At 34.0% G+C, this 26,134-nt stretch overlaps 1 protein-coding gene across 1 annotated transcript; it reads right to left on the reverse strand.

Moving 5' to 3' along the window:
• Nucleotides 1–116: 116 nt before the first annotated feature.
• LOC145630785 (haloacid dehalogenase-like hydrolase domain-containing protein At2g33255) lies at nucleotides 117–21,342 on the reverse strand. Its single transcript, XM_081682949.1, has 5 exons — nucleotides 20,919–21,342; nucleotides 13,952–13,994; nucleotides 9,991–10,051; nucleotides 5,922–6,056; nucleotides 117–728 (listed from the first exon to the last, which is right to left on the reverse strand). Exons 1-5 carry the CDS (start codon nucleotides 21,268–21,270, stop codon nucleotides 564–566), a joined length of 756 nt encoding a protein of 251 aa, XP_081539075.1. The 5' UTR covers nucleotides 21,271–21,342; the 3' UTR covers nucleotides 117–563.
• Nucleotides 21,343–26,134: the final 4,792 nt, after the last annotated feature.

A 26,134-nucleotide genomic window follows, 5' to 3' on the forward strand; every position in this document is an offset into this window, starting at 1 on the left:
GGGTGCTCTTGTAATAGTGTAACTACAAACTAATACATCTCAATCACACGAAAACAAAGACTAAAATTTAAGAGATACCAAAGGCAAATGAAGTTTTAGAACTAGAAAAACTAGAAAATTATTTTTCATGTTTGAGCTCCTTTGTCATTCTGAATGTTATCAATATGATATACACAATTTAAGCTGCCAATATAACTAAAATCCAGGAGGGATGTCCTGCAGCAGCAAATCTAATGTCACACAAAGTACAATAATAGAAAATTTCTCAATTTTTTGCCCAAATATGAAAGCACGCATATTTAGCAATCTAGACAAGACAGAAAATATGTTCTTAGTATGGACTATGGAGTATCATATTCAATGAAGAAATGCCAAGTTTGAATGCGGCAATATTTTTCTATTTCAATCATAAATCACTTCGTAAACTTTTCTTTTACTTGCCAAGATATTGAAGATGCTCATATGAGAACCTTCAAACAGCTTAAATATTTTTTTTTTTTGCCAGAAGCACACAGCTTAAGCAATTTTAGCTGCTAAATTACTCAACATAGGGCTCAAGTCCATTATGGTCTCAAGTCAAAATGTGTTTCCAGCAATGACTGAACTTCTGTGAGAGAAGAAACCTTAAAATCTGGTTTGTGGTCAACTGAAGCAAACTCAGGAGAGTCATACCTCCCAGTTTCATCAAGCAAGCATGTGTATGCTCCTGCTCTTTTCCCACAAGCTACCTGTCAGAAAATGAAATGGAAAGAAATATTTCAACACATACACAAAGTAGGTAAGTTGGTTCTTTTCTCTCTCTTTATGGGAATTATCCATGACAACTCTTGAAGTTTGCATAATCTCAATATATCCTTCATACTATGAAATTTTCCTAGTACCTTTAGGTTAGTGTTTCAATCCTAAAGAGCATTAATGGAGATTACAAAGTGAAGAGATCAGCGTTGCTCTATCTGCACTCCTCCCCATGCCTCTCTTTTCATCCGGAGAGTATTGAACTCAGTTATTGTCCTCATCAACCCAAGTTTGCCTTTGCAAAAAATGTGCTGAACCTACTGCTTAACATTGAATACTTGATACTCCTTTCTAATCACCACAACCATAGCATATTGCTGGCCACCATCACTGTTCACTGGGCCTTCTATGATTTAGCTCAATTTCTTTGAAAGAAACTATGTTGTGATCAGTATTCGATTTTCCTTATCCTGTTAAGGTTTTCCCTCACTAGGATGCTTTTTTTTAGAGAGCTTGCCGGATATTTGATAATCTCTCCTACACTAGAGGATTGATTTTGACAACAATTTCAGACTAAGGGTTGAAAAGAAGGCTTTGTTCTAGAATATATACAAATTTTTCCTTGTGATCTTTGTGTTGAAAGCTTTGAAGTGGACTCGGTGAATTTTTTTATACATGTGGTCCTTCTTGATGCTTCTTCTTTTAGAGGGAAAGAGATGAAGAGAAAACGAACAAAGAATGATTTGGGGAGAGGGGTTGATGGAGGAAAAGCAATGAAGGAAGACGGGAAAGCGGCAAAGAAGAGAGAAAAGGTGAAGAGAACCTTAAGTTACCATAGAAGACCCTAAAATATGACGGCAAAAAGAGAAGGCTAAATCTGTGAGAACTAGTTAATGGAGCAGTGTTGTGCCTTAGAAAGCAAATTCACTCTGCTTAAACAACCTTTATTCCGTACACATGCTTCTCCTTCAGCTTATTTTCCACACATTCAAATACAGCATTACTCATACTTTCAGAAGCTATGTTACATGGAAATAGCAAAATTGATTCCATACCCAGGTTGATACGACCCGACAAGGACCCGAGTATATAATATGTTCTCAATACGACATCTAGTCGTTAGGTATGGTGATGTTATCGAAGAAGAAGAGATAAGATTTTGTGATTAGTTTTCTTCGGGTTCTTCGTTATTCTCACTTTCTTCCTTGATTATTTCTACTAACCTTTTATTATAATTTGTGCAATCCCAACTAGCTAAGACTTCCATGAGTTTATGATTAGCTTTCTTACATTCATTAGCATAATGGCCTAATTCTCCGTAAGATCAACACATGCATGTTCTCTTCTTCTCAAGGTGATATGTTACTTTTCTGGAATACCCTATTGTGCTTATAGTACTTCTTTCTTCCTATAGGTTTCTCCTCTTAGTCTATTAAATTTATTTTTCTTGTAATATATCTTATTGTTAGCCTTTTCTTTCGCATCCATAATTACATGGAAAATCCTAACAAGTGAGATATTGTTTATTCATTTGTTGAGTTCCTAATCTTAGGAAAACAACTCTATTACCTACGGCATCCATAGCTATGCATGTTTTCCTCCGATTTTTTTTCACTAATTTCTTCATTAATAGAGCTTGGTAATTTATCACAAACAAATTCCAAGGTTTGGTTCGTTAACTAATTTTACAATAATATATCTCAAACTCCATAATGCTCCGTTTGGAAACAAGAATTTCATTTGAAATTCTGGAATTGGGTTAATTCTAGTGTTTGAATGAGTTGGAATTTGAAATCTGAATTTAGCCCAAATTCTGAAACAATTAAGAAAACTTCATAAAACTACGAATTTGAAATAATAAGTCAAATCATGTCATTTGGAATTCCAAACCTAACCCAGCCCCAAACACTTATCGTATATGCTTGATCCCAGTTCATCCCTTTCATCAAAATCCTTTCCTTCATAATGATGATAATATTTATGTTCGTCAAACACTTATCGTATTATCATCAACTTCCTCTCTCTCTCCTCGATTGAGAAATTTCTAGCCTTTCCTCCACCACCTTCCCCTTTCATGACGGCAACTTTGACGACGGTTAATGAAATCGACGGATCCTATGTATAGCAGTTGGGTTTGGGGCTACAAAATCTCAAAGTCTGGATATGATTAACCATTTTTTGGATAAGGATCGATGTAAGTAAGATCTTTGGAATTGATGATGTTGAAGGTTATTGTTTTAGACCTTTTGGTTATCGAAAAATTGAGGATTTTTGTACAGATTATAAGTTAAATTAATTAATTTGTTATTAAAATTCCAAAGTATTGCCAAACATCATGGATACTTTGAAACTTAAGATTTAAAGTTATGGTTTCCCAAACAAGTAATTTGGAATTGAAAGCAAGGATTTCAATTTCAAGAATTGAAATATCGAATTTGAAATGAAATTAATGTTTCCAAACACTACCTAATGTAATTCTCAACATATTTCATATTACAGTGTGATACTACCTCCGCTTCATATTACTCGCAAAACTTCCTTTTTTGGCCGCTTCACATTACTTGCAACCACTTACTTTCTTTCCTTTATTAGTAGCTTTTTCCCTACAAAATGACACTTTTACCCTTACTTTTTTTTTAACATCCTAATTCAACTATAAATCTGTTCTTATTACATTAATTCCTAAGGCTAATTAATTTCACCTTACTACCAAATTCATTCCCTTCATTTACATTCAACATTTCAACATCTTCCTTCATAAGCTCTCTCTCTCTCTTCAATGGCAACCACCACCTTCAATGGCAACCACCACCATCACCACCGCCACTACCACCACCACCACCACCACTACCACCACCACCATCTTCAATGGAAACCACCACCTTCATCGCCGCCTCTGTTTTCTCTCTCTTCCTTTGCCTTTTGTTTCCTCGTTGTCGATGAAACCCAAATTTGAAGGTTTTATAGTCAAATTTAACCATCTCTAGATCTAGAGTTTTGAAGAGTTTTGATGGTTAAATTTGACCCAATTAAAGGTTTAATTGATGATAGAGAAGGGTTTGTGGGTACGTGGTTGATTTGTTCGTGGTTGCTAGGTTCGTGGGTTGGTGGGTTCAATGGTGAGTTATAGTGGGTTGGTGGGTTCAAGGATGAGTGGTTTTGTGGGTTGGTTGGTTCACGTGGTTTCGCTGGGTTGTTGGTGGTGGTGGGTTAAGGGTTTTCGTGGTTTTGTGTTTTTTCCAGATTTGTGGGTTTTCAAGGGTGCGTCGGTGGTGATGATGTTGGTGCTAGGTGCGACGGTGATGATGGCTAGGTCAAGGGTGTGTTGGTGGTGATGGTGGTGGGTGCGACGGTGGTGATGGCTGGTTTCAAGGGTGCGTCAATGGTGATATTGGTGATATTGGTGTTGGGTGCGACGGTGGTGATGGCTGGGTTCAAGGTTGCGTCGGTGGTGATGTCGGTGATGGGTGCTATTGGGTGCGTCGGTGGTGATATTGGTGTTAGGTGCGTCGGCGGTGATGGTGGTGCTTGGTTCGTGGGGTTCGGTGATGGGTGGTGGGTTATTTAATTTAATTAAGTTTGAATATTTTTTTTTTTTTGGTTGGATTAGTAGTTAAGCATATACCCTTATCTTTCAATAATCATGCTTTCAATCATTTGCCTAGGAGTAGTAAACATTTACTTTGTTGCGAGTAATCCGAAGCGGAGGTAGTAGATAACTTAATTTTCTTTGATAAATATAATTTTCAAACCTATAAATTATAGCTTGATGTATTAACATAAATGTCTAAACATTCTAGTAAGAGACTCACTAGCTCTTAATACTGTTATAACTTTGTCGTCCACCCCATCATACCAATCTTCTACGTAACCATAAAAACTATGCTCCATACAATTGAAGAAACTTCCTGAAATCTATTGAGCATTTAAGTTTTGTTTTTTTTTTTTCATACTCTTTTTCTAGTTATTAAAGACTTCTCATCTATCACTTATACCATCTAGTTTGAGTTTACTCCCTCCGTATAAAATCAATTGTTCCACTTCTCACAGTCAAACACAATGCTTTAGGAGGAATAATATAAAGTATTATTTTATTATTGAAGTGGGATTAATTAAAAAATAAATAAAAAATCTGAAAAAGCAAAAAATGAGTATAAGTGGGGGATGAGTAAGAATATTAAAATATTAAATTATATCAAGGGACTACTAGTGAGGAGGAAAATAGTAAAATTTTGTTAAAAGTTTCCATAAAAGAAAATTGGGCAATAATTTAAATATGGCCGCAAAAAGAAAGTGAAACAATTAATTAAATACATAAGGAGTATAACTAGTTTAACTAAATGGTTCAAGAGCTACTTCTTCTTGTTAAGGTATAAGATTTGGCATGACTATGACACTTCCCTGATATGTATCTTGGTCGTGTGCAACTTCCTTCTCCTTGATACCTAGGTCTATAAATAATATTATTTACATTATTACTTTCATTGATAATTTCTTCTCCAATTTCATTATTATCCATCACCAGTTTTCCTAATTTATTATCAATTTTTTGCTGTATAATTTCAATATGTAGAAACTCTAGACCATCTAGTTTCATTGATCCCATTTGTTGATATAAATTTTATTCTAAAGAAATATAGTTACTTCCTTCTATTTCATCATCAAAAGCAACCCATTTTTCTGAAATTATTTTCTTACTCTAATATACGAGTATATCAAATAAAGTCTGTAACTCTTTGTAGCAGTTAGGTTCATCTTTAGGTTCATTGTCGATCTTTTGTTCAACAGTTAACTTTTTAGGAAGTGCTACAAAGAAATTTTTTACTCTACTAAGTTTCGGAAAGGATATTTGTATTTACTCCATATAGGGATTATCTTTACTTGGACTTCAACTTTATAGGAATACCACTTTAAAGTGTTCCTCCTAGGATGGTATTTAAACCTTTCGGGTTGGTATAAAAAAAATGTTTCGCGGGTACAAAAAATTTCTATACGGATATGTGTGGACTGTGTACATTATTCTCCTCTATACTACCCAAATAAAGCTGCAATAATATCATCTTAAAATCCTATTTCATTCCACCTCTCAAATATTGGATGTTTTAATCACATAACACCCCACGGGATGTTTGATGAAGAAAAAACTAACCAATTTCAGTAAAGTTTGAGAATAATAATTCACTCACATCATCTTTGAGGCTATCACCAATCATAATCACTTCATTTGGTTGAACTTCCCAGTTCGAACATATATGTAATAGGGGAGCTGGATCAGGTTTGCAGGGGAGGAATTCCCTGCTCACTGCAGGGGAAAATGTAATCTGCAGAAATTTATATGAAAGTCAAATATATAACATTATAACATCAATCCAACTTTGTCAAGGTGATTGTCACAAAGCATAATTAAAATCAACCTTAAACTAAAGACAAAAAATTATTGAAGAGAAACCCATATGTTCAAGAAGACAAAATCAAGGTCGTGCTGATAAACCCTTATCCTTGACTGGAATTGGGTATATTTGGCGAATTTTCAAAGTTATATCAACCTCCCTCCCACAGTCCCACCCACCCCCCTCCCCCCCAAACACACTGAGAATTTAAATGCTCCCATTACCCAGCAGCCTGATACTCAAATCCTGCAGTTTTCATTGAGTTGGTTTACTTAATTGAACAAAGTTACAAAATTCAGTAAGCTAAAGAACTTAGTCATCGAAAAAAATGACAATGACATCTGTTTAGCTTTTTTCCAGAGGTGTGTAGTCTAGGTACTGACTGAGTTTTCAAAGGAAATTAACCAGAGGGAGTGCTGAAATCCCTTTCTTCTGCAGAAAGATAATGTAAATGCCTGATTTGGTCCAGTTATTCCTATGAAAATGACTGAAGAATTATCACCTTGGAGGGTTAGTTTGACCACCATAAAGTCCAATGCTTCCTAAAATCTCTCTAAGTCCACATACCTCCCTTTTTAGAGCAGAGTATTCAAAGTCTCCCGTTTGTACGTTAATATTAAAAAAAAAAATTAAACAAATGAAATAAACCAAACAAATAAACTTTTCATTCTAAATTGATTGATATCAAGCTCACAAATGGACTGAATGGGCTAGAAACCCAGTAGGGTAAGCCTGATTTTAAGTACTATACTTCTGAGCCATGGCACAACTTGACCTAACATGAATTTGATGAGCCTAGTAAATAGCATTTCTGCAATGTATCACATACAAAGTTCATAGCATTCAATGATTTGGCCAGCAAACTACGATTGGATAATGAACTAAAGCTTTCAAAATTCAAATGGCATACTGTTCATTAGAAAGAAGACTAATTGATCTTTCCAACACTAAACTTGATGTGTAAAGGATAATGATAATAGCAATATCATTATCCCTTGATTTACTCCTTGATTTACACAATTAGGTTGACTGTCAAAGATTTCCCTAAATATTGTCTAATGCACCTAGACATATACTCTAATGTATCTAGTCATAGTCTAATGCTTACTTATGTACTATAAATACTCTTGTATACTCTTCAATATAATCAAGTTTCCCAACATTATCTTTCTCATAACTCTATCATAGTACCAGAGCTTTTGATCCATCTATTCTTGCTTCCGCTACTACCATGGTTACACTATCAAAACCCTTTACCGACGCCGACAAAAGATGATGATAGTACATAAGTAAGCATTAGACTATAACTAGATACATTAGAGTATATGTCTAGGTACATTAGACAATAGTTAGGGAAATCTTTGACAATCCACCTAATTGTGTAAATCAAGGAGCAAATCAAGGGATAATGATATTGCTAATATATTATCCTTTACACGATGCACTGAGACTAAGAACTATGACCTTTTGAACTATAAAGTAACAAACTAAAGTGCCATGTGCAAGTTGGTTATCCACCATATGTTGATGGCACTATTTTGTAAGTTTAGCTCCATTTTTTCTTCACGCTCGCTTCCATTTTAAGTGCTCCTATGACACTAAATAAACCCAAACCACCTGCCACATGGACTTTCCAATCCTACTTCAGCCCCTATTTACATGTACTAGATTTAATCTTTCACCTTAATTCCTCATGTACTAGCTTCAAACAAGACAGTAGGGTTGATTTTAAGTTAGTGGCAAGATTTTTGAGAGACAAAAGACTTATTTGGATTGAATGGGTACAATTGTTGAAGTTTACTCTCTCCATGTACATTAATTTTTTCACATCTTACTTTGACCATAAACATATTCCAATAAGTTTTATTATGTAAAATATTATTAGATTTGTATCAATGTATAAATTTAAATTTCGAAGTTTTTTGTTATTTTAGTTATAGATAATTACCCATATTAATGGTCAAATTTGTGTATTAGCAAACATGAACGACAAACTGGGACGATTTATAGTTGCTGTAGTGATAAAATAATTTAGAAGTTTAAACTTGTCTAGACATGGTAGCCTAGGTTCTGTGTTAAAAGTAATTTATTATGCATTTATGCTATATCACAAATACAGGTATTGACCTTTCAACATAAAGTATAAATATAAGGGCAACACTTTAAAGGCATCCGAGTTTAAGTTAATATAAGTCAAATAATAAATACATGAACAACAACCAATATTAAAAATTATAAATACTTATAATTTCGTCACATTCAAGCATATTGTAAATTTCCATAAGTATCAAACATAACAACCAGGATTAAAAGATAAAAATATTAAACAAATCATTTAAACAAACATCATTTTTGGTTTTTAGTTTCTTGTTTTTTTGAAAACTAAAAACCAAAAACAGGAAACAAGAAAAAGGTTTTTCCACTTTTTTATTGTCAGTTTTCAAAATTAATATGATTTGAATAAGTTTAAATAATTTTTTATTCATCATGTGACATATATCCTATACTTTTATAGGACAAAAACCAAAAAACAGAAAACCACAACAATGCCAAACGAACCCTAAGAAATTTATGTATTTTCCCAAGTACATTCAATTTTTTTATAAATTGACGTAAATTTATGTTAATTAGCATTAAACCTATAAACATAAATTAAATTATTTATTTTTCCTAAACAATACCAAAACTATTTTGGGACTAAGGTTTTGTTGTTGTTGTTGTATTACCAAAACTATTAATATACAACATGAGTGATGATTGGATTTAAGCAGGGGGTAGAATGGATATTTCCTTTATTAATGTGGATGCATCCAAGTATTTTGAACTTTGTTGACCGTGGTTGGATTTAAGCAGGGGGTAGGAAGGGTATTTCCTTTATAATGTGGGCGAATCCAAGTATTTGAACTTTGTTGACCAAATCAACAATGTATTTCCATATGGTAAAATGCTAAGCTTCTTGGTCTAGTTCTCCTTCATCCACTGAGGTGATTGTTTCTATAAATTTAGCACTTAGCTAGCCTTAGTACAAAAATTGTCATATTGATTCCCTTGAATGAAACAAATACTGACAGGTCAAGTACGTGTTAAATTGACAAAGTGCAATAAAACAGTGCAATTGCACAAGACAATAAGCAAGATACCTAAATCTCTGTCCACAACAATCCACAATGAAATTTCGGTTCTATCCAAAATGAAAAAAAAAATGCAACTTGATGTAGGTTTGACAGATACCCACATGGACATGTTAGACTGGATGATTAGATTTAACAATACAGTATATGTTGGGTGAACCAGAATAGTCATGCAACTATGCCAGACAACCAAGAAATGCCATAAAGTCCAAAATACCACCGTGGTGCTCCCTTAAAAATATAGGAATTCCAAAACTTAGTTCTCTTTTAAAATAAAAAAATATCTCAAGATTCCAAAGAAATCCAATGGAAGGTCTGCATCATATGGACCAAAGACTTTGTAAATAAGATCAAGAAGTGTTAAAATAACTTCAACGTTCCAACTTGACAAATCAAATGCAAAGCAGTTTATATAAAAACAGGTTCATCTTTTTACCATTGATGCACAAGACTGACAAGTGACAAAAAGCTCACTGATTTTTTTTAAAAAAATAAAAATGGCTTAAACTTTTTGCAAATCATTAGAAAGTAGAATGGCAAATTTCTAGCATTATATTTGACCAACTACATCTTGTGCATTAGCTTTCTTCTACCATAACCTGAATAATAACTATTATTTGCAAATTGCCAGAAAATATGTCACATAATAGCAGGGATTTGTGACCCCAAAACAACAAAAAGAAACTTACAATATCTGATCCATGTACCTAATATCACACCTAAAAGGCGCTTACCCCGAACCTTTGATGAAATATGTCAACTGAAGGCTTGACATTCCGAGTAATAAGTCCTCTCCTATGAAATGAATATCACACACGGACTCAGAGCATGCAGGGGAAGGTCAAATAAGATTTACATTTCACACTATTCAAAGTAAAGAAAAACTCAGGAAACTCAAGGAATGGAATTTGAATATCTTTTTAAGGAAATATATTACTAACAAAAACAGTTGTTTTCGTATTTACATTTGGTCATATTACCAACACTAGAATCCATTATTAAAGCAAGCCAAAGATTTCTTTAATTACATAACTAAACCATACAAAATCCCTTCCTGTCACCTTGTAACATTCATCATATAATATAACGGAAAATTGTCTGAAACTACCCCTAAATAGGATATTTTGTCCGCAACTACCCTCTTAAAATTTTAACAAAAAAACCTACCCCTAAATGTTAAAAGGTTGAGTGGAACTATCCATTTGTGTTTTTCGGAAACAAAATCCTACGAGTGGGACCTATTTCTTTTTTTCCCTCTAAAAATTTACCATGAAATGCCAAATTTGCCTCTATTTCATTAACACCCCCCCCCCCACCCCAAAAAAATGACCTTCTTTCTCTTCATTTAATCTCCCTCCTATCTCTCACCTTTCTCTTTTTCTGGACCACGAGAATCCCACTAATTCTTCAATACCATTACATCCTCTCTCTCTCTCTCTCTGACCATTCTTACTAAATTATATTTGCTACGCATTTTTGGTTGTGTCTTTGTGAAGAGAAGGAAAAGATAACAGGGTGGGTAGTTATATACAAGGGTTAGAGTAAATTTTTGGTTGTTGTGGACAATTTTTCTTACTCCCCCCGTTTCGTAATTATCACAACATTTTCCCTTTTCATCTATTTCATAATAATTATATCATATCCTTATTTGGTAATAAGGACCCATATTATTTTACTATTTCTCTCTCCTACCAACCCCATTCACACTACAAACTCTTAAATAAGGCACAAGAACATCACTTTGCCATAATCACTATATGAGTCAACATGAAACCTATATCTTAAAATTTTAGTCTTTTGTGTAATCCCTCGTATTTTTAAATATATTATATATGAAATTATATTTATTTATAATATTTATTTGTATTTTTCCCGGAATTTAATTTCAAAAGTTTCAATTTTTAATTCGAGTCGAAAATTATTTTGGTACAAATTATATTATGTACCTTCATTCTATAATTCATGTCCAAACTATCAAAGCCAACCTCATTTTACTTACTTAATTGGCCATTAATCTTATGAGACCCAATCTTACTACTTACCCTACACCACCCTCTCTCTTCTATAAATACCCCATAAATCCCCAAATTTTTCCCCACACTAAAAGGTTAGTAAACTCTTTTCTCTTTATTTTATTTCTTTATTTTCCCTTTATTTTTCTTTTTCCTTTATTTTTCTTTTCTTTTTCCTTTTTCTTCTTTTTTTCCCTTCTTTCTTTCTTTTTTTTTTTTTCTTTCTTTCTTTTCTTTTCCTCCTCCTTACGTGAGGAAGGCTGGCAGCCCTCCCTGCCGCCTACTGCCCTGCTCGGACTGCCGCCAGATTCCGGCACTGCCGCCGCCCCTGCTCGCCGGCAAACCACCGTGGCCACCCTCACCTTCCTCCTCCTTTTATTTTGTTATATTGTCATGTTTATTATTAAATTATTTTGGGTTTTGTTTTTGGTAGTATAAAGATTATATTTTTAGTATCAAAATTATTAGGGTTTTAATTTATTTAAATTGGGATTTTAGGGTTCTTATGATCAATTAATTTGGGGCTTTTGTTCCTATTGCATTTCTAATGATTAATTAAATATAAAAACATGTTTTAAAAGAAGTTTTAAGGAGTTTTAATCAAATATATATTGCTGGAATTTTATTTAAAGAAATAGTGTTGTGATTTTAATGAAAGGGGTTTGATTACCCATTAAAAGAGAGATTAATTAAGTGTTTTAAAATAATTTTCAGATTTTTATAAAGTTTTAAACTTGTTGTAATTCCATGAAAAAAGGTGTATTTTAAGGTTTTCATGAAGGAAATTTAAAGAACTATAAATAAACTTTTGATTTTAATTAAAGGGAAGGTTTAATGTTGTTTATTAATTGGATTTTGAAGGTTTTAAAGTAAGTTAGTATTGCTGTAAATTTGATTGATTGGGTATTGATTGAGATGTTATTGTTTGGTTTAGGAGAGGAGTTTATTGAAGGTGATTTCTAGATAGTAAAGTGACATACCAATTCGTTTATTTAAGGTACGCACAAGTTACAAAACCTTGCTTGTAGGTGCATGTTTAAGGACGGATCGAGAACTTAGTATCATGTATAGGGATGACTAGGTTAAATTGATTGGTTATACATTGTGAATTTCATATGATGTGCACTATTTTATATTGCAAGTATTATTTATGCTCTAATTATGCAAGGTGCGCTTAGAGGCAAAGGTATGTGATTGGTGTAAAGATTAATTTATCACTCATTCATGATTATGCAAACAGGATGAGTAAAGGAAGAATTCAAGTCTTATAAGACGAGGTTAAGGTTTTGGGGTCCCTTATGCACTCAAGGTGTTTATACACCGAGGTAGTAAAGGAATAAATAATAAATGTTGTTTGTCACTAATAAATCAAGAATTGAAATTGGAAACTTGCCTTGTTTGATTGAATTGTGTTTGGAATGTTTGTATTGTTATGCATATGAGTCATCACCAAGTCTAAACCTGTAAATCACGTAAAGTGTAAGATGGATGAGCAATAAAACTCTGGATTGGTGCACATCTAGAGTAATGACAATCAGGGGTTGGGGTACATGGGGTATTAGCCGTGTACTTTTCTCGAGGCCGTCTGATCTACGAATCTCCTATTTCAAATATTTTTTTAAAAACTAGGAGTTAGGTGAGATCTCATATTAACTACGGTCACGGAGTCGCGCCCGTGGTCGTTGGATGTTTATTGATATTTTCGAAATGAGGCATGGGGTTTTTCTTTTATTGATGTTCCAAATGGAACATGGGTTGGACAACCTTGTCTATTGCTAAATCCAATGAAATAAATAAACGAATTAGTTAATATTAACTAGTGAAATCTTAATAAATTTGATAGTTGAGTTATGTGTTGAGTCTATAATTTAATGATGCTTATGCTTGATTATTAGTAGCATGTTAGGTATTTCTTAATTTATTACGCAACTTGTATGTACTCAGCTTTGCTGATTGCGTGCTTTTGTGTGTGTCTTTCTTTGGTCATGGCCTGTGCAATCCAATTTTTACATTTGTAATATTGGGGAGCAGATTAACTACAGGTTCTTACACATGCAACATCATTTTCTAAATGGTGGGATCTTGAGTGGAGAGTTGGTTACTTTTCTTATTTTTATTGCTATTTACTTTTAAAGTTATTTAAACTCAACTTTACTTTCATACTATTTCTATTGGTTTAAGTTTTGAATAAGGGCCTTAAGGGTTCCAAGTGGTAAAATTTAATTTGGTTTTGAAACTTATATATACTTGATTTAGTTTTTCCGCTGCTATTTTCTGAAAAAGCCTTAACGTTTGAACACGTGGCGGTAGCAAGCCAGTAATTCTCTTGGAATTGTTCAGGTTATTCACAGGTTTTTAAGAGAGAATTATTGGGGTGTTACATCTAGTTGTTCAAAGTCAAGATATTTAAATCAGAACTCAAAGAATTATTTGCAATAAAAACAAATTTCATTCAATAGAAACATAAAGATTAAAGGGACTTGTCTACCAATAATCAAGTCAAAAAAAAAAAAAAAAAAGGAGCTTTGAATATGCAACACATTTGAAAGGGACATGATTGGGAAAACCTCGTGATCGTAAGCTCAAAGGAAAGCTATACGCACCACTTGCTCCCACAAAGTATTAAAAAATCAAATAACAATTCCATGAACAGAATAAGGAGATAAAAGCAAGGTGGATTTACCTTAATTTCTTTGAGTCGAGGAAGCCACAAAGTTGTGCCGCACCTACACTCACACTCAATACTAGTCAGAATTTAAACTTTATATAGTTCTATAGAATCAAAACCACATCTAAACTAAGGTAAGTTTAGCAACATAAAAAGTTTCAATTAGGTAGAATTGGGGCTGGAGATCCATTAACAAGGTCACACATGAAATTTCCATGCAAAATTACACAAAAATGATTATTTTTTCCATTTACCTATGTAAGACCTCATACTAAAAGAGAATTGGGGTTAGAATCCATTTTACCATGGTCAAACATTAACATACCGCGCAAAATTACAGAAAAATGACTATTACAGAGTATTTCCACTACCTCAATGAATGACTTAGTCACCTAGTACTAAATTACTAATAGAGTCACCAGCTATGTTTAGATAAGAGACAAACACAATCTCTACCCAGCCTATTTGCCAGCTTTGTTCTCAGTTATTACACGGTTAAACCTACTGTAACTATTAGAATATTGCAAAAAGAAAATCTGTCTTGTTGCATGGGAATTAGTATATGCTGTCAAAGAACACATGCAGCCCCAACACAAGGATTATGAATACGAAAATGTACATGTCCACTGCGAGTTCTACAGGTATACACTAGTCAGATCTCAGATGGATCAATGAAATATTTGCTTCACTCGGCTTAAAAATGGAGACAACTTTTGGCAGTACAAGCCATGCAAGATTTCCATTGGTACTGGCCAAGCATTTGATTATTGATGCAAAAAAATACAAGTTATACAACCATGAATGCAAGAAGGCAGAAAGGCTTAATGTCCTTCACCCATTCTCCTGGATCTTTTCTTCCCATCAACACACAATACTTATCATCAACTCAAGTTATCATTATTTTTTTTTTTGTTTTGATAAGATGAAAATAATAACTTCGTGTAAAACTGCACAAACCAAATTAAGTTCGTAAAGAAGACATGGTGTCTTCAAAACAGACTGAATATCAAAACCATAAATTAGCTAAATTCCTCTGTAAGTCTCCAATGGAGCAATTTGCGAAAGCCCCAACTGCCTTAGCCCACAAAGAAGCTGATAAAGCTACTTTATCCCACAGTGGAAAGGCGTGCTATTATTACTAACCAAAATAATAGCATGTCTTTCCTAATCAGTTCTAGATTTGCTCATGGATCACTTAACTATCCAGTCTCATAAACTCTTCAAGAACCATTATTTCTTTAGTTCTTGGTTCCAACCTCTGTAGTTTTTCTACTACAAACTCACCATCAGAAGATGCAGCCCAATGAACATCAATAGGGACAGCAATGGTTTATTTACGCACAGAATTTTTAAAGCCATCAGAAAATATCTTATTAATGCATGCACCATCAGAAGGTGCACTTATTAATGCATCTTTCATGTCTTAGATAACAAGATTGGATAAGTGTTTTAATCTTGTTAGATAATGCGTAATTAATTAATTGTTATACTGTAATAGACTAATCTTAGGAGGGGTAACTTGGGAAGTTTAATATTATTAGGTTTATAGTCCTAGCTTTAGTATAAATAGATAGAGGGGGTAAGGGTAAAGGTAGGCATGAATTGGGTAAATGGAAATAGAGAGTTGCACCCTCAAGTTGCTAATAGGAGAGTTGTAGGCTAAACCTACTACCTTTGTAAGCATTCAGCCATTATCAATCAAATTATCAAGCTTCTTATCTTTTTTAATCCATAGTTATCATACAATATTTACAAACAAAAAAATCAGTCCATAACTTATAGGCAGATCATCAAAGTTGTTAGATTAGCAAAGATAATTTCCCAAGTGCTATTAAAAGATAATGTCATTAGGTAAAATTATATCGTATAGTTGTCTTGGTACAGCATACTTCAAAAGGAAGCATTAAACATTTGATGCCAGTGGGATGAGCACAAGTCACTGTCTAAACTCTGCTGCATGGGCCATGGGGGAACCACTTAACACTATCTATTTGTTTGTGACTGGTCCAAAGCAGTTCCACAGAGTTCCAGAATGAAATTTGAGAAAAGAATCAGGAATAAGATATGCAGCAATGCAATTTATCAGTAGCAAATAGGTTCAGTAAGATGAATAATGTGCATAAAATAATTATGCAAGATCCCAATAAGTTTTAATCCATTCACCCATTGGACTCCCCAGTTCAGTATTGACACTACAGCATAAAACATATGCGCATATATTCTCCCTGCATAATGTTATCACAGAGTGTGCTACACTCTAATAGTACTCTCAGATATGAATTGTATATCCACCATCAAGAGGCTAAGACTATAACACATGCTTATGCTTATTCGCTAAATTTTTTGCTTTCTCACACAATTGATTCCCACAGAAGATACAATATGGCCTGACCAGGCTTTCTGAAGCTGTAGTTAGGATTTATCACAGATAGAACAGAGAGCAAATTCTCTAGACATTTAAACGTAGACAAGAGATTTGACATATAAATAGCCTTAAAAAATAGCACCTAGCTCATGATTTAGTTATCCAATAATGGACTCAACTAAATATTTAAAGCTTAAAAATATACTATCAACCAAATTATCGCATTGGGAAAATAACATCCTATGGCTAAAACTCAGCACTGGTACCAGGTACATATCAAATAGTCAGACTTAGCTACATTGTGAGAAAAATGCATGTAATTGGTCCAGAATGTGTCAGTGTCAACGTTATGACACAAATAATTAAGGTGTAATGAATAATCCCAATAACACAGACAAGTACGTTCCTATAACAAGAAAACATATGAACTACACTAAGAAGTTGTAATCTATTCACCCTCCGTCCATATTGTTTTCCCCATTTTCCTTTTCAAGTCATCGCTTATTGTTAGCCCCATTCTTTCAATTAAAATTTTATGCAAGATCCAAGAAGTTGTAATCTATTCACCCATTGGACTCCCCGATTCAGCAATGTACATATGAACTACACTAAGAACATACTTCCTCCGTTTTCATTTACTTGCAACACATTATTTTTACACGCACTTTAAAGAAGTTATTAAACTAGGCAAATTGACATATTAATTGAATAATTTTATTATTGATAGGAAGATAGTGTTAAGTAGTTATGGTTTAAAACTTTAAAAAGTACTCCCTTTGTCCCTTAAAGTTTGCTTTATTCCATAAATGGCTATAGGGACCACTACCATACTCTCACAAACAATAGTTTTGGTCCCACCAATTTTCTATCTCACAACTTCAATCGACCTAAACTTAATAAAGTGAAATTTTGCCTTTAGGGGAAGAAAAAATAAGGGACAAAAGGAGTATAGCTTACGCCGTTTGATTACCATATCTAATCACTTCTTCAACTAGCATGCCAAAAGGTGTGTTGCAAGTATCAAAAAACAGAGGAATACATGTGTACAAACTCTCTTGGTTACATAATGATGTTATCAAAGAGTGTGATACACCCTAGTATGAACTTTAAGTCCATCCCTAAAACATGCTTAACCATCTAAATTATTACTTTATATCACACAATCGATCCTTACATCAAAACAACCAAAGCAAGCTTCTATAAGGGACTATAAACGAGATGAGTCAGTTTTCATCACAGATTGAACAGAGAGTGAATCCTCAGAAATTCAAACTCAGATGACACTATGACAGAACGCAGGTGAAACCTACATACAGCTTTAAAATGTAGCAACTAGCTAAATAGTCCAACAATGGTCTTGTCTAAATTTTGACAGCTTTAGCATAACGTCAACCAAACTCTCACATTAGAAGGTGACCATCTATGTCATTCCGACTCGATAATGGTATGCCCAAGAGTCAGACTCGGCTCTATTATGGAAAAAAAATCCACATAATTGGTCCATATGAAGCATCAAATGCCCCTATCAAAGTGTCAACAATTCGACACGGGTACTTGATGTAACATGAAGAGTCTAGGCAACACACGTGCCAACTACACCATAATAAAAGTGAACAATGAACTATACTACCTCCATTTTATTGTGTTCTACTCCGTGTGGCGGAATTATAATAATGATAATAATATATTAAATAAAAAAGAGACATTAATTCGTTAAAGAAGTCATATACTTAGTGCTGTCAAATTTCAAACCGAAACCGTTTAACTGTCCGAATCCGACCGACCCAAATGAAAACCGAACCGATTAAAAACCATTTTTTTTAAACCGAAAACCGACCCGAACTGCATTTTAGTAAACCCGAAACCGAACCAATCCGAGTAATGTTAAACCGTTTAAGAACCGAACATGTTAACGAACCGAACCAAATATAAACCGAACTGAAAGAAAATCGAACCGAAAAAGAACCGAACCGTATCTAACCCGAAACCGGTTCCAACCCGAAACCGTTTAAACTAGCATAAAAACCGCTTACACCGAACCGTTAGCAAACTGTTACCCGTTTGCACCGAACCATTTAAAAACCGAACTGATTGTAAACCGAACTGGTTATAAACCGAGCCGTTTATGAACCAAACCGCTTATAAATCGAACCGTTTACAAACTTTTTTTGTATGTAATAATAAATTTTTTTTGGTGTACTTTTTTATATAATTAAATGGATTAAGTATTAGAAATCTTAGAATATATTTAGGCATTTATATATTCCATACTTATCATTTTTTCTTGAGAGACACATAATCAAGAATTAATGACACATATGATGGCTAGACTTTGTATATGACACATGTTATGCTCATATGTTTTACTAGCAGGCCAAATTTCCACAAATGCATTGGAAGCAAGTGTGAAATTGAAATGATTAACCTTACATCATATTCATAAAAATTCAAAATGAGTATTGGACAATACCCATAGAAGCATAGTGTGCAAGTCTGAAAATTGAAACAGGTAGCTTAACATAAATTAAGTTGCTCCAACCCTGTACATCATCACAATCTCTGAAGTACTTGAGCTAGATACTTGACACTTTGCTATAGGTAGAAAATACATCCCAACACGCCGCACACTTTAAAAACTTCAGCTAGCCATGAATTCAGCCGCATATTGGATATACCTTAACTTGGAGAGAGAAATTCAGGACGCAGCTCAGGGAGATTTTGGGCAGCAACAACACCGATGAGAGAGAGGGAGATCAGGACAGCTTCAAAGTCCGCTACATTTCAAACAATTGCAAGATTTGAGATGAGAGAGAGGGAGAATTGAGAATGAATGAGGGAGACGGAGAGGGAGATCTGAGAGGCGCCGTGAGAATAGAGTTTGTGAAAGTGGTAAAGTGAAAGTGAGAGCGAAAGGGTTTCAAAAGGTATTTCATGTAAATCTAACCATTGATTTTTTAATCTATGGTTGAGAGTGGTGATCCATGTGTGTTGTGGGAGAAAGAATCTAACCATTGTTTTTTTAATCTATGGTTGAGAGTGGTGATCCGTGTGTGTTGTGGGAGAAAGAATCTAACCATTGATTTTTTAATCTATAGTTGAGAGTGGTGATCCGTGTGTGTTTGTGTGTTGTATATTCATCTACAAAAATATTATTCCCTCAATTCTTAAGTATTTTTTTGCCCATTTGATCGGGATCAGTGCCCAAGACACGTATTAAAACATCTACTAGTATATCTTTATTTTCATACACGTAAAAATTATAAAAACATTATATTAATAAAATGTATAAATAGATAAATTTAAAAAGATCACTCATGAGTCTATAACTTTGTACTAATACATACGAATATTTAACTATGAGATGGTTAGATGCCATGTGTTAATAATGTATACATATGATCGATTGAACTAATCAATATTACCTTGTTAATTAGTCATTATTGTTTTCTTTCATTATACAAATCAAACTACTTTGTAATATCTTCATAATTTCATGAAAGTATATAATGATAAACGAGTCATAATTATCAGTCTTGTTGACTAATCAAGTATCGAATTACCAAATTGCAAATTTCCACTTCACAAGAATTCATCAAATCATGACTATGATACTACGCATAGTATTTAAATGATTAAATAAGAAGCATATATATAATAACCTAGTTGTAAAACAATAATACATTAATACACTAACTCTTATAATCTACTTCGTAATAGACCAGTAAGATTAGTATGACTAAACTTGAAACAGAACATAATATGTATTTATAAAATCAATGAAAATTTGTTTATAATATGATGCCTAAATATGAAATGATTCACGACTTTATATAAAACTTGTGAACGCAAAAGGTTAGCAAGTACTATCAAATTTCAAACCAAAACCATTTAACTACCCGAATCCAAACAACTTGATAAACAATTTATTTTTTGAAACCGAAAACCGACCCGAACCGTAATTTAGTAAACTTGAAATGGAACCGATCTAAATAACGTTAAACCATAGAAGAACCGAACCAGTTATAAATCGAACCGAAAAAGAACCGAACCAGTTATAAACTGAACCGAAAAAGATCCGAACCAGTTATAAACTGAACAAAAAAAAAAACCGAACTGTTTCTAACCCGAAACCATTTCCAACCCGAAACTGTTTGAACCGGGATAAAAACCGTTTACACCGCACCGTTAACAAACCGCAACCCGTCTACACCGAACCGTTTACTACCCGGACTGTTTACAACCCGAACCGAATTAAAACCGCTCAAGAATAAACCGAAACCGAATCGAATCGATAACTATTTAAACCGAACCAAAACCGACCCGTGAGACACTTAAACCGATTTCAAACCAACCCAATTTAATACCGAACCGATTTCAAACCGAACCGAACCGAACCCGAACTGTCAAACCGTTTTGACAGTGCTACATATACTACCACCAACACCCCAATAATTATCAGTTATAATAACACGGTATTAAAACCAGCAGTAAATTATACTTCGTAATAAATAAAATTAAAAAAAATTCCAGTTTATTCATAAACGCCAAGAATTATCATCAAACAGTATACTCAAAATTTATCAAATTCATAAAAACAAAATTAAAAACCAGACTAACCGGGCATAATCTGGAGACGATCAAGACCTTGGCGCTCGAAATCGGCAATAATTTCATAAGCTTTCTGCTGTTGAACAGGATTCCAAGTCTGAATATGATGCAAAATATCAATTCCAGAAGGATTCTGTGATTTCAATGAATTGTACTGTTCATCACCCAGAACAGCTTTGTACATTGCCGGAAAATCAATGACTGGAACAGTGAGAGTGCCATCCATGTCAAACACCACGCCTCTTAACCTAGCTTTTGAGTTTCCAGTGGTGGCGACGACGGTGGTCCCGGCGGGAGATACGGCAGAGCGCGACATTAGTGGACGGAAAAAGATTGGAGGGCGGGGTAATGACCGGAGCATAATAATATAAGGAGGAGAGAGGGTGGGAGAGGGGAAAAGTGGCACTTTACAACCTTTTTATCATCTATACAACCATAATGTTTTTTTTCAACCGTTATTTCATCGTATGCCACTAACCTATATAAAAATTCACCAAATGCAATTAAACTTTTCATAATTCACCAAATGTCAATGACACTTTAGTTTTTTAAAAATTCACTGAGTGTCATTTGACTAACGGCAGTTAACTCCGTTAGTCATTAGGGTTTAATCATGACACATGTCATGATATAATTGGATCATTTATTTTAATTCAAAATTAAAAACAAAAAATTAAAAATTAAAAAAAAAAACCCAAAATTTTCCCAGTCACCTACCCACCACTGCCAAACCCTAGCCCTTCCCTTTATCTCGTCGGAAAACAATCGGCCACCCCCTTAACCACCAACAATCGGCCGGCGTGCCCTTTAGCACCCGACCTGACCTACCGCCGACCCCCAAAACCTCCCACACAAACTACCCCAACCCCATAAACCACCAATACGAGCTTCCCCCACCCCAAAAACCACCCACACATCCTACCCCCAACCCCAAAAACAACCAGTAAAAACTCCTCTCCTCCCTTCTCCCACGTCGTAACGACCGATTCGAGGGTGGGGAAAAGGAGGAGGGGCGATTTTGGCAGCGGAGGAAAGGAGAGGGTGCTTGATTAAAGCTCGTGTTGGTGGTTTTTGGGGTTGGGACTAGTAGCGTGGGTGGTTTTGGGGGTCGACGGTGGGTCAAGTGGGGCGCTAAAGGGCCGGCTGGCTGGCCGATTTTTGGTGGTTAAGAGGGTGGCCGGTCGTTTTTCGGTGGGATAAGAGGAGGGGCTAGGGTTTGGCGGTGGTGGGTAGGTGGCTAGGAAAATTTTGGGTTTTTTTGTTTTAATTTTTATAAAATTAAGTTAAATGGACCAATCATCATATCATGACATGTGTCATGATTAAACCCTAATGAATAATGGAGTTAACGACCGTTAGTCATTAATGGCTCTCGGTGAATTTTATAAAAACTGGGTGACATTAGGTGAATTTTGAAAACCTTGATAGCATTTGGTGAATTATTAAAGTGCTCAGTGGCATTTGGTGAAATAGCCCTTTTTTCTATTATTTGATGAGAGAGTGGAACTGTGGAAGCAAGTACTCACATGAAGTGGCATTTTTAGATTACATCATTTTCATATTTTTTTTAAATGATAAACATAGCCCTAATCCCCTAAGAGTTACAGTATGTATAAGAAACTTAAAAAAGAAATATTGAGAGTTAAAGACACCTAAAAATGTCTCCCCAAAACCAAACCCAATGATGAACAACCTTTCACCGCCATTATTGGTCGGGTTGAGTATTTAATCTTGGAGTGCTTAAACTAACCCAATTCCTAGATCATTTCCCCAAACCATAACTTATTTTCCTCTTTCGTGCCTTTAAACCCAAAATAATTCATTTCGTGTCCTTTTATAAAAACGTGTAGACCAGTTTATTTTGGTCCATAATCTAGATCCAATGATTGAACATTTGGATAGGGTTTCAAAAGATCTTTCCAGCGATATATTATAAGCCCAAATTTGAGTTATAACGTATAAGTTATGGTCAAAATATTAAACTGATCTGAGCCCAATTCGAACCTAAGCCCACCTTACCTATGACCCAATGATCATGTCGAGGGTCCAAAGGATTTAATTCCATTCCTAAACCAATTAGTATTAATTGAAAGCTTCTGTAAGTTTCTAAAAGATCTTAAATATCCCTTTTGAAAAGATAAGATTAAAGAGTTTGAAATTGAATAAAACTCTTCTTTTTAAAAGTCCTAATTCCATTCGAATTGAAAGACATTCAAAGATAGTCATGTATGATTTTCGTGCCTCATAGTTTTTATCTAAATTTTAGATGGTTGGATAGCTCTTGAAATTATCTTTTTAATGATATATTATTTTATTAATTCCGAGCTATAACAAAAAAGACATGAAAAAATACGAAACTCTATTCAAAACTGACACCGTCCCAATATTTCAGCCATATCTTTTATTCTATAAATTATTTTAATCTGATTCTAATTGGGTTAGAAATTAGATTTCTAGAGCTTTCCAAAGACATATTATTTATCTTTATTTCGATTTCTGGATCAAAAGATATGATAAAAACAAAAACTGCTACCTATCGCAAGAGTTTTATTCCGATTCGAATTCGGATTTTATCTTAATTCTTCGACCCTTCTTTTTTCTTTATAAATAGAAGTCATATTGTAGACACCCAAATGTGTCTCCCCAAAAACCAAACCCAGTGATGAATATATTTCACGTCATTTAATTATCGAACAAGGTGAAATGTGAAAAGTCTTGTGATGATGTTGTTTTAATAAAAATACTTCTTTCTGTTTTTGAAAATATTTCTTTTCTTACTCTATTTTTGAAAAAAATTCAATCCAGTTTAGTTTGGTCTATGATAAGGGTCCAATAATGGTGTAGTTAGATGGGGCTTGAAAAGACCTTTTCAACGATATATTATAAGCCTAATTCCGATGAATAATGAGGAAGTTATGGCCAAAATACTAAATTGGGCACAAACCGGATTTTACCTACGACCCAATGATCAAGCGGAGGGTCCAAAGGTTTAATCCTATTTCTAAACAAATTAGGATTTATTAGAAGCTTTTATAAGATTCTAAAAGATCTTAATTATCCTTTTTGAAAAGATAAGATCAAAGAATTTGAAATTGAATAAAACTTTCCTTTTTTAAATCCTAATTCTATTCGAATTTAAAGATGTCCAAAGACAGTCATATATTATTTTCGTGCCTCATAATTTTTATCCAAATCTTATATAGTTGGATGGATCTTGAAATTATCTTTCCAATGATATATCTATACCAATCTATTAAAAGACGTTCCTAAAAACGTCGATGTGCCACGTAGCTCCTATTTCGTTACGCAATGTCGTCTTTCCAACATCTCAACTCAAACAATGCCACATCCCCAAGCAACTAACATTAGTCCATACAAAAAACATAAGGATAAGGAGGTTCGAACCCTCAACCTCTTATAACACATATGACTATGTAACCATCTAAGCCAATATCAACTATGTTATTTGTATGGAAAAAATTGATATAAGTGCAAACCACAAGGTTTAATTAAAAAATTTTAAAAAAAAATTATATTCAAAGAATAATTCAATTTTGTTTTGACAATGACAATTGCAGTTTAGAAAACCTTTTTAAAAAAAATTAACGATTGTACGCCTGTAACAGTAGCAACCCGGGGCAACGCCCGGGGTCACTCACTAGTTATAATATTAATTTCGAGCTATAACGAAAAAGATATGAAAGAAATACGAAACTCTATCCAAAATTAACACTTTCCCACTATTTCAGCTTTATCTTTTTATTTACAAAAGATTTTAATCTAATTCTAATTGGGTTGGAAAGTAGACTTCAAGAGTTTTCCAATGACATATTATATGACTTATTTGGACTCCTGGATCAAAAGATATGATAAAAACAAAATCCGCAAAAAACTGTTCCAACGCCAAACGACAGTTTCTGTCGCCAGACGACAGTGTCTGTCGCCAGATGATAGAACCAATTTTATTCAAATTCGAATTCTTACTCTTTTTAATCAGTTTTCGGACTATTTTCTTATAATTAGGGTCCTAGACCTCCGTTTTCAAATCACTCTCTAATTCTCTCTCTTCTAGCTTATTCTTTCTCTCTCTAGCTTTCTAAACTAGCTTTTTTTACAAACACCATTCCGCATACATTAGTTCTAGACACACCTAGCCAAATTCAAAGTTGTCTTCGCCCTGGACGTGAAAGCTTGATAATTTCTGAGGGTTTGGTCCCAAATCCCTATTTCAATTATTTATTTTAATTGTTTGATTTATTAATTTCCTTGAAGTTACTAACGTGTGTATTTTTTTATTAGAAAGAGATACGAGGCATCCAAGTAAGTAATTTAATTACTTTAATTATTCCTTTGATATAGAAAGCCACATGCTTAGATTATTTTAATTCCTAGTATCATGTTAGGATGTTATTTATTGCTTTTTATTATCATGTTTAGGTTGCTTCCTTTTCTTTCGAATATCATGTTAGTATTATGTTAGGGATAAAGCTTTTATCTTTGATGTTCAATGACATGCTAGGATTTGTTCTTAATCTTGTTAATATCATGCCTAGGATCTTGCTAATATTATTATGCTTTATTGAATATTAAGATGATTGTTGTTATGATTATGTTGCTTGATATTATTTATTGTTATTGCTTGATCACGCCTTTTATACATGTTTAAAGGGAATTTGTATTTGTAATCATGCTTAATGAGATAATTAATAATCTTGTTTAGGCTAATATGATTATAATTCAAGTGATCGCCAATAATAGATTTATTTGTGCATTAATATTCAACCAACATAGATTAAACAGGTTTTGGGTTAATCTAATGATTGCATGTTAGTCAGAAAGCGCACATGAATATGAGAAGAATAAAGTACAGGCCTATTTTTAGGGCAGGTTCAATCTCTTTTAGGTTGGATTTGTACCTTCATCCGCGAATATCCAGTCATGGTTCCAGACCACTATGGAGTTAGCGATTTCATGGATCGTGAAGGGGTGTAACCTTCACCTTGTGAACGGTTTACAATTTCTTTAAACTTGTTGGCGACTCTTTTGCTCTAGCTTCCTTTCCCTTTGGACGCCACCATACTTATTTGTATGATCACAGTGGGGCTCAAGTGTGGGATGCTTGAAATATTCCTACACATATCACCTCTTTTTCAATCATCAACAAGCTTGATCACAAAATCATTCTCTTCTCCCTCTTTAGCCTAAACACTAGCCTCTCTATTCTT

The sequence above is a fragment of the Chenopodium album genome, chromosome 5 (genome assembly GCF_948465745.1).
Source record: "Chenopodium album chromosome 5, dcCheAlbu1.1, whole genome shotgun sequence".
In the NCBI taxonomy this organism is placed as follows: Eukaryota; Viridiplantae; Streptophyta; class Magnoliopsida; order Caryophyllales; family Amaranthaceae; genus Chenopodium; species Chenopodium album.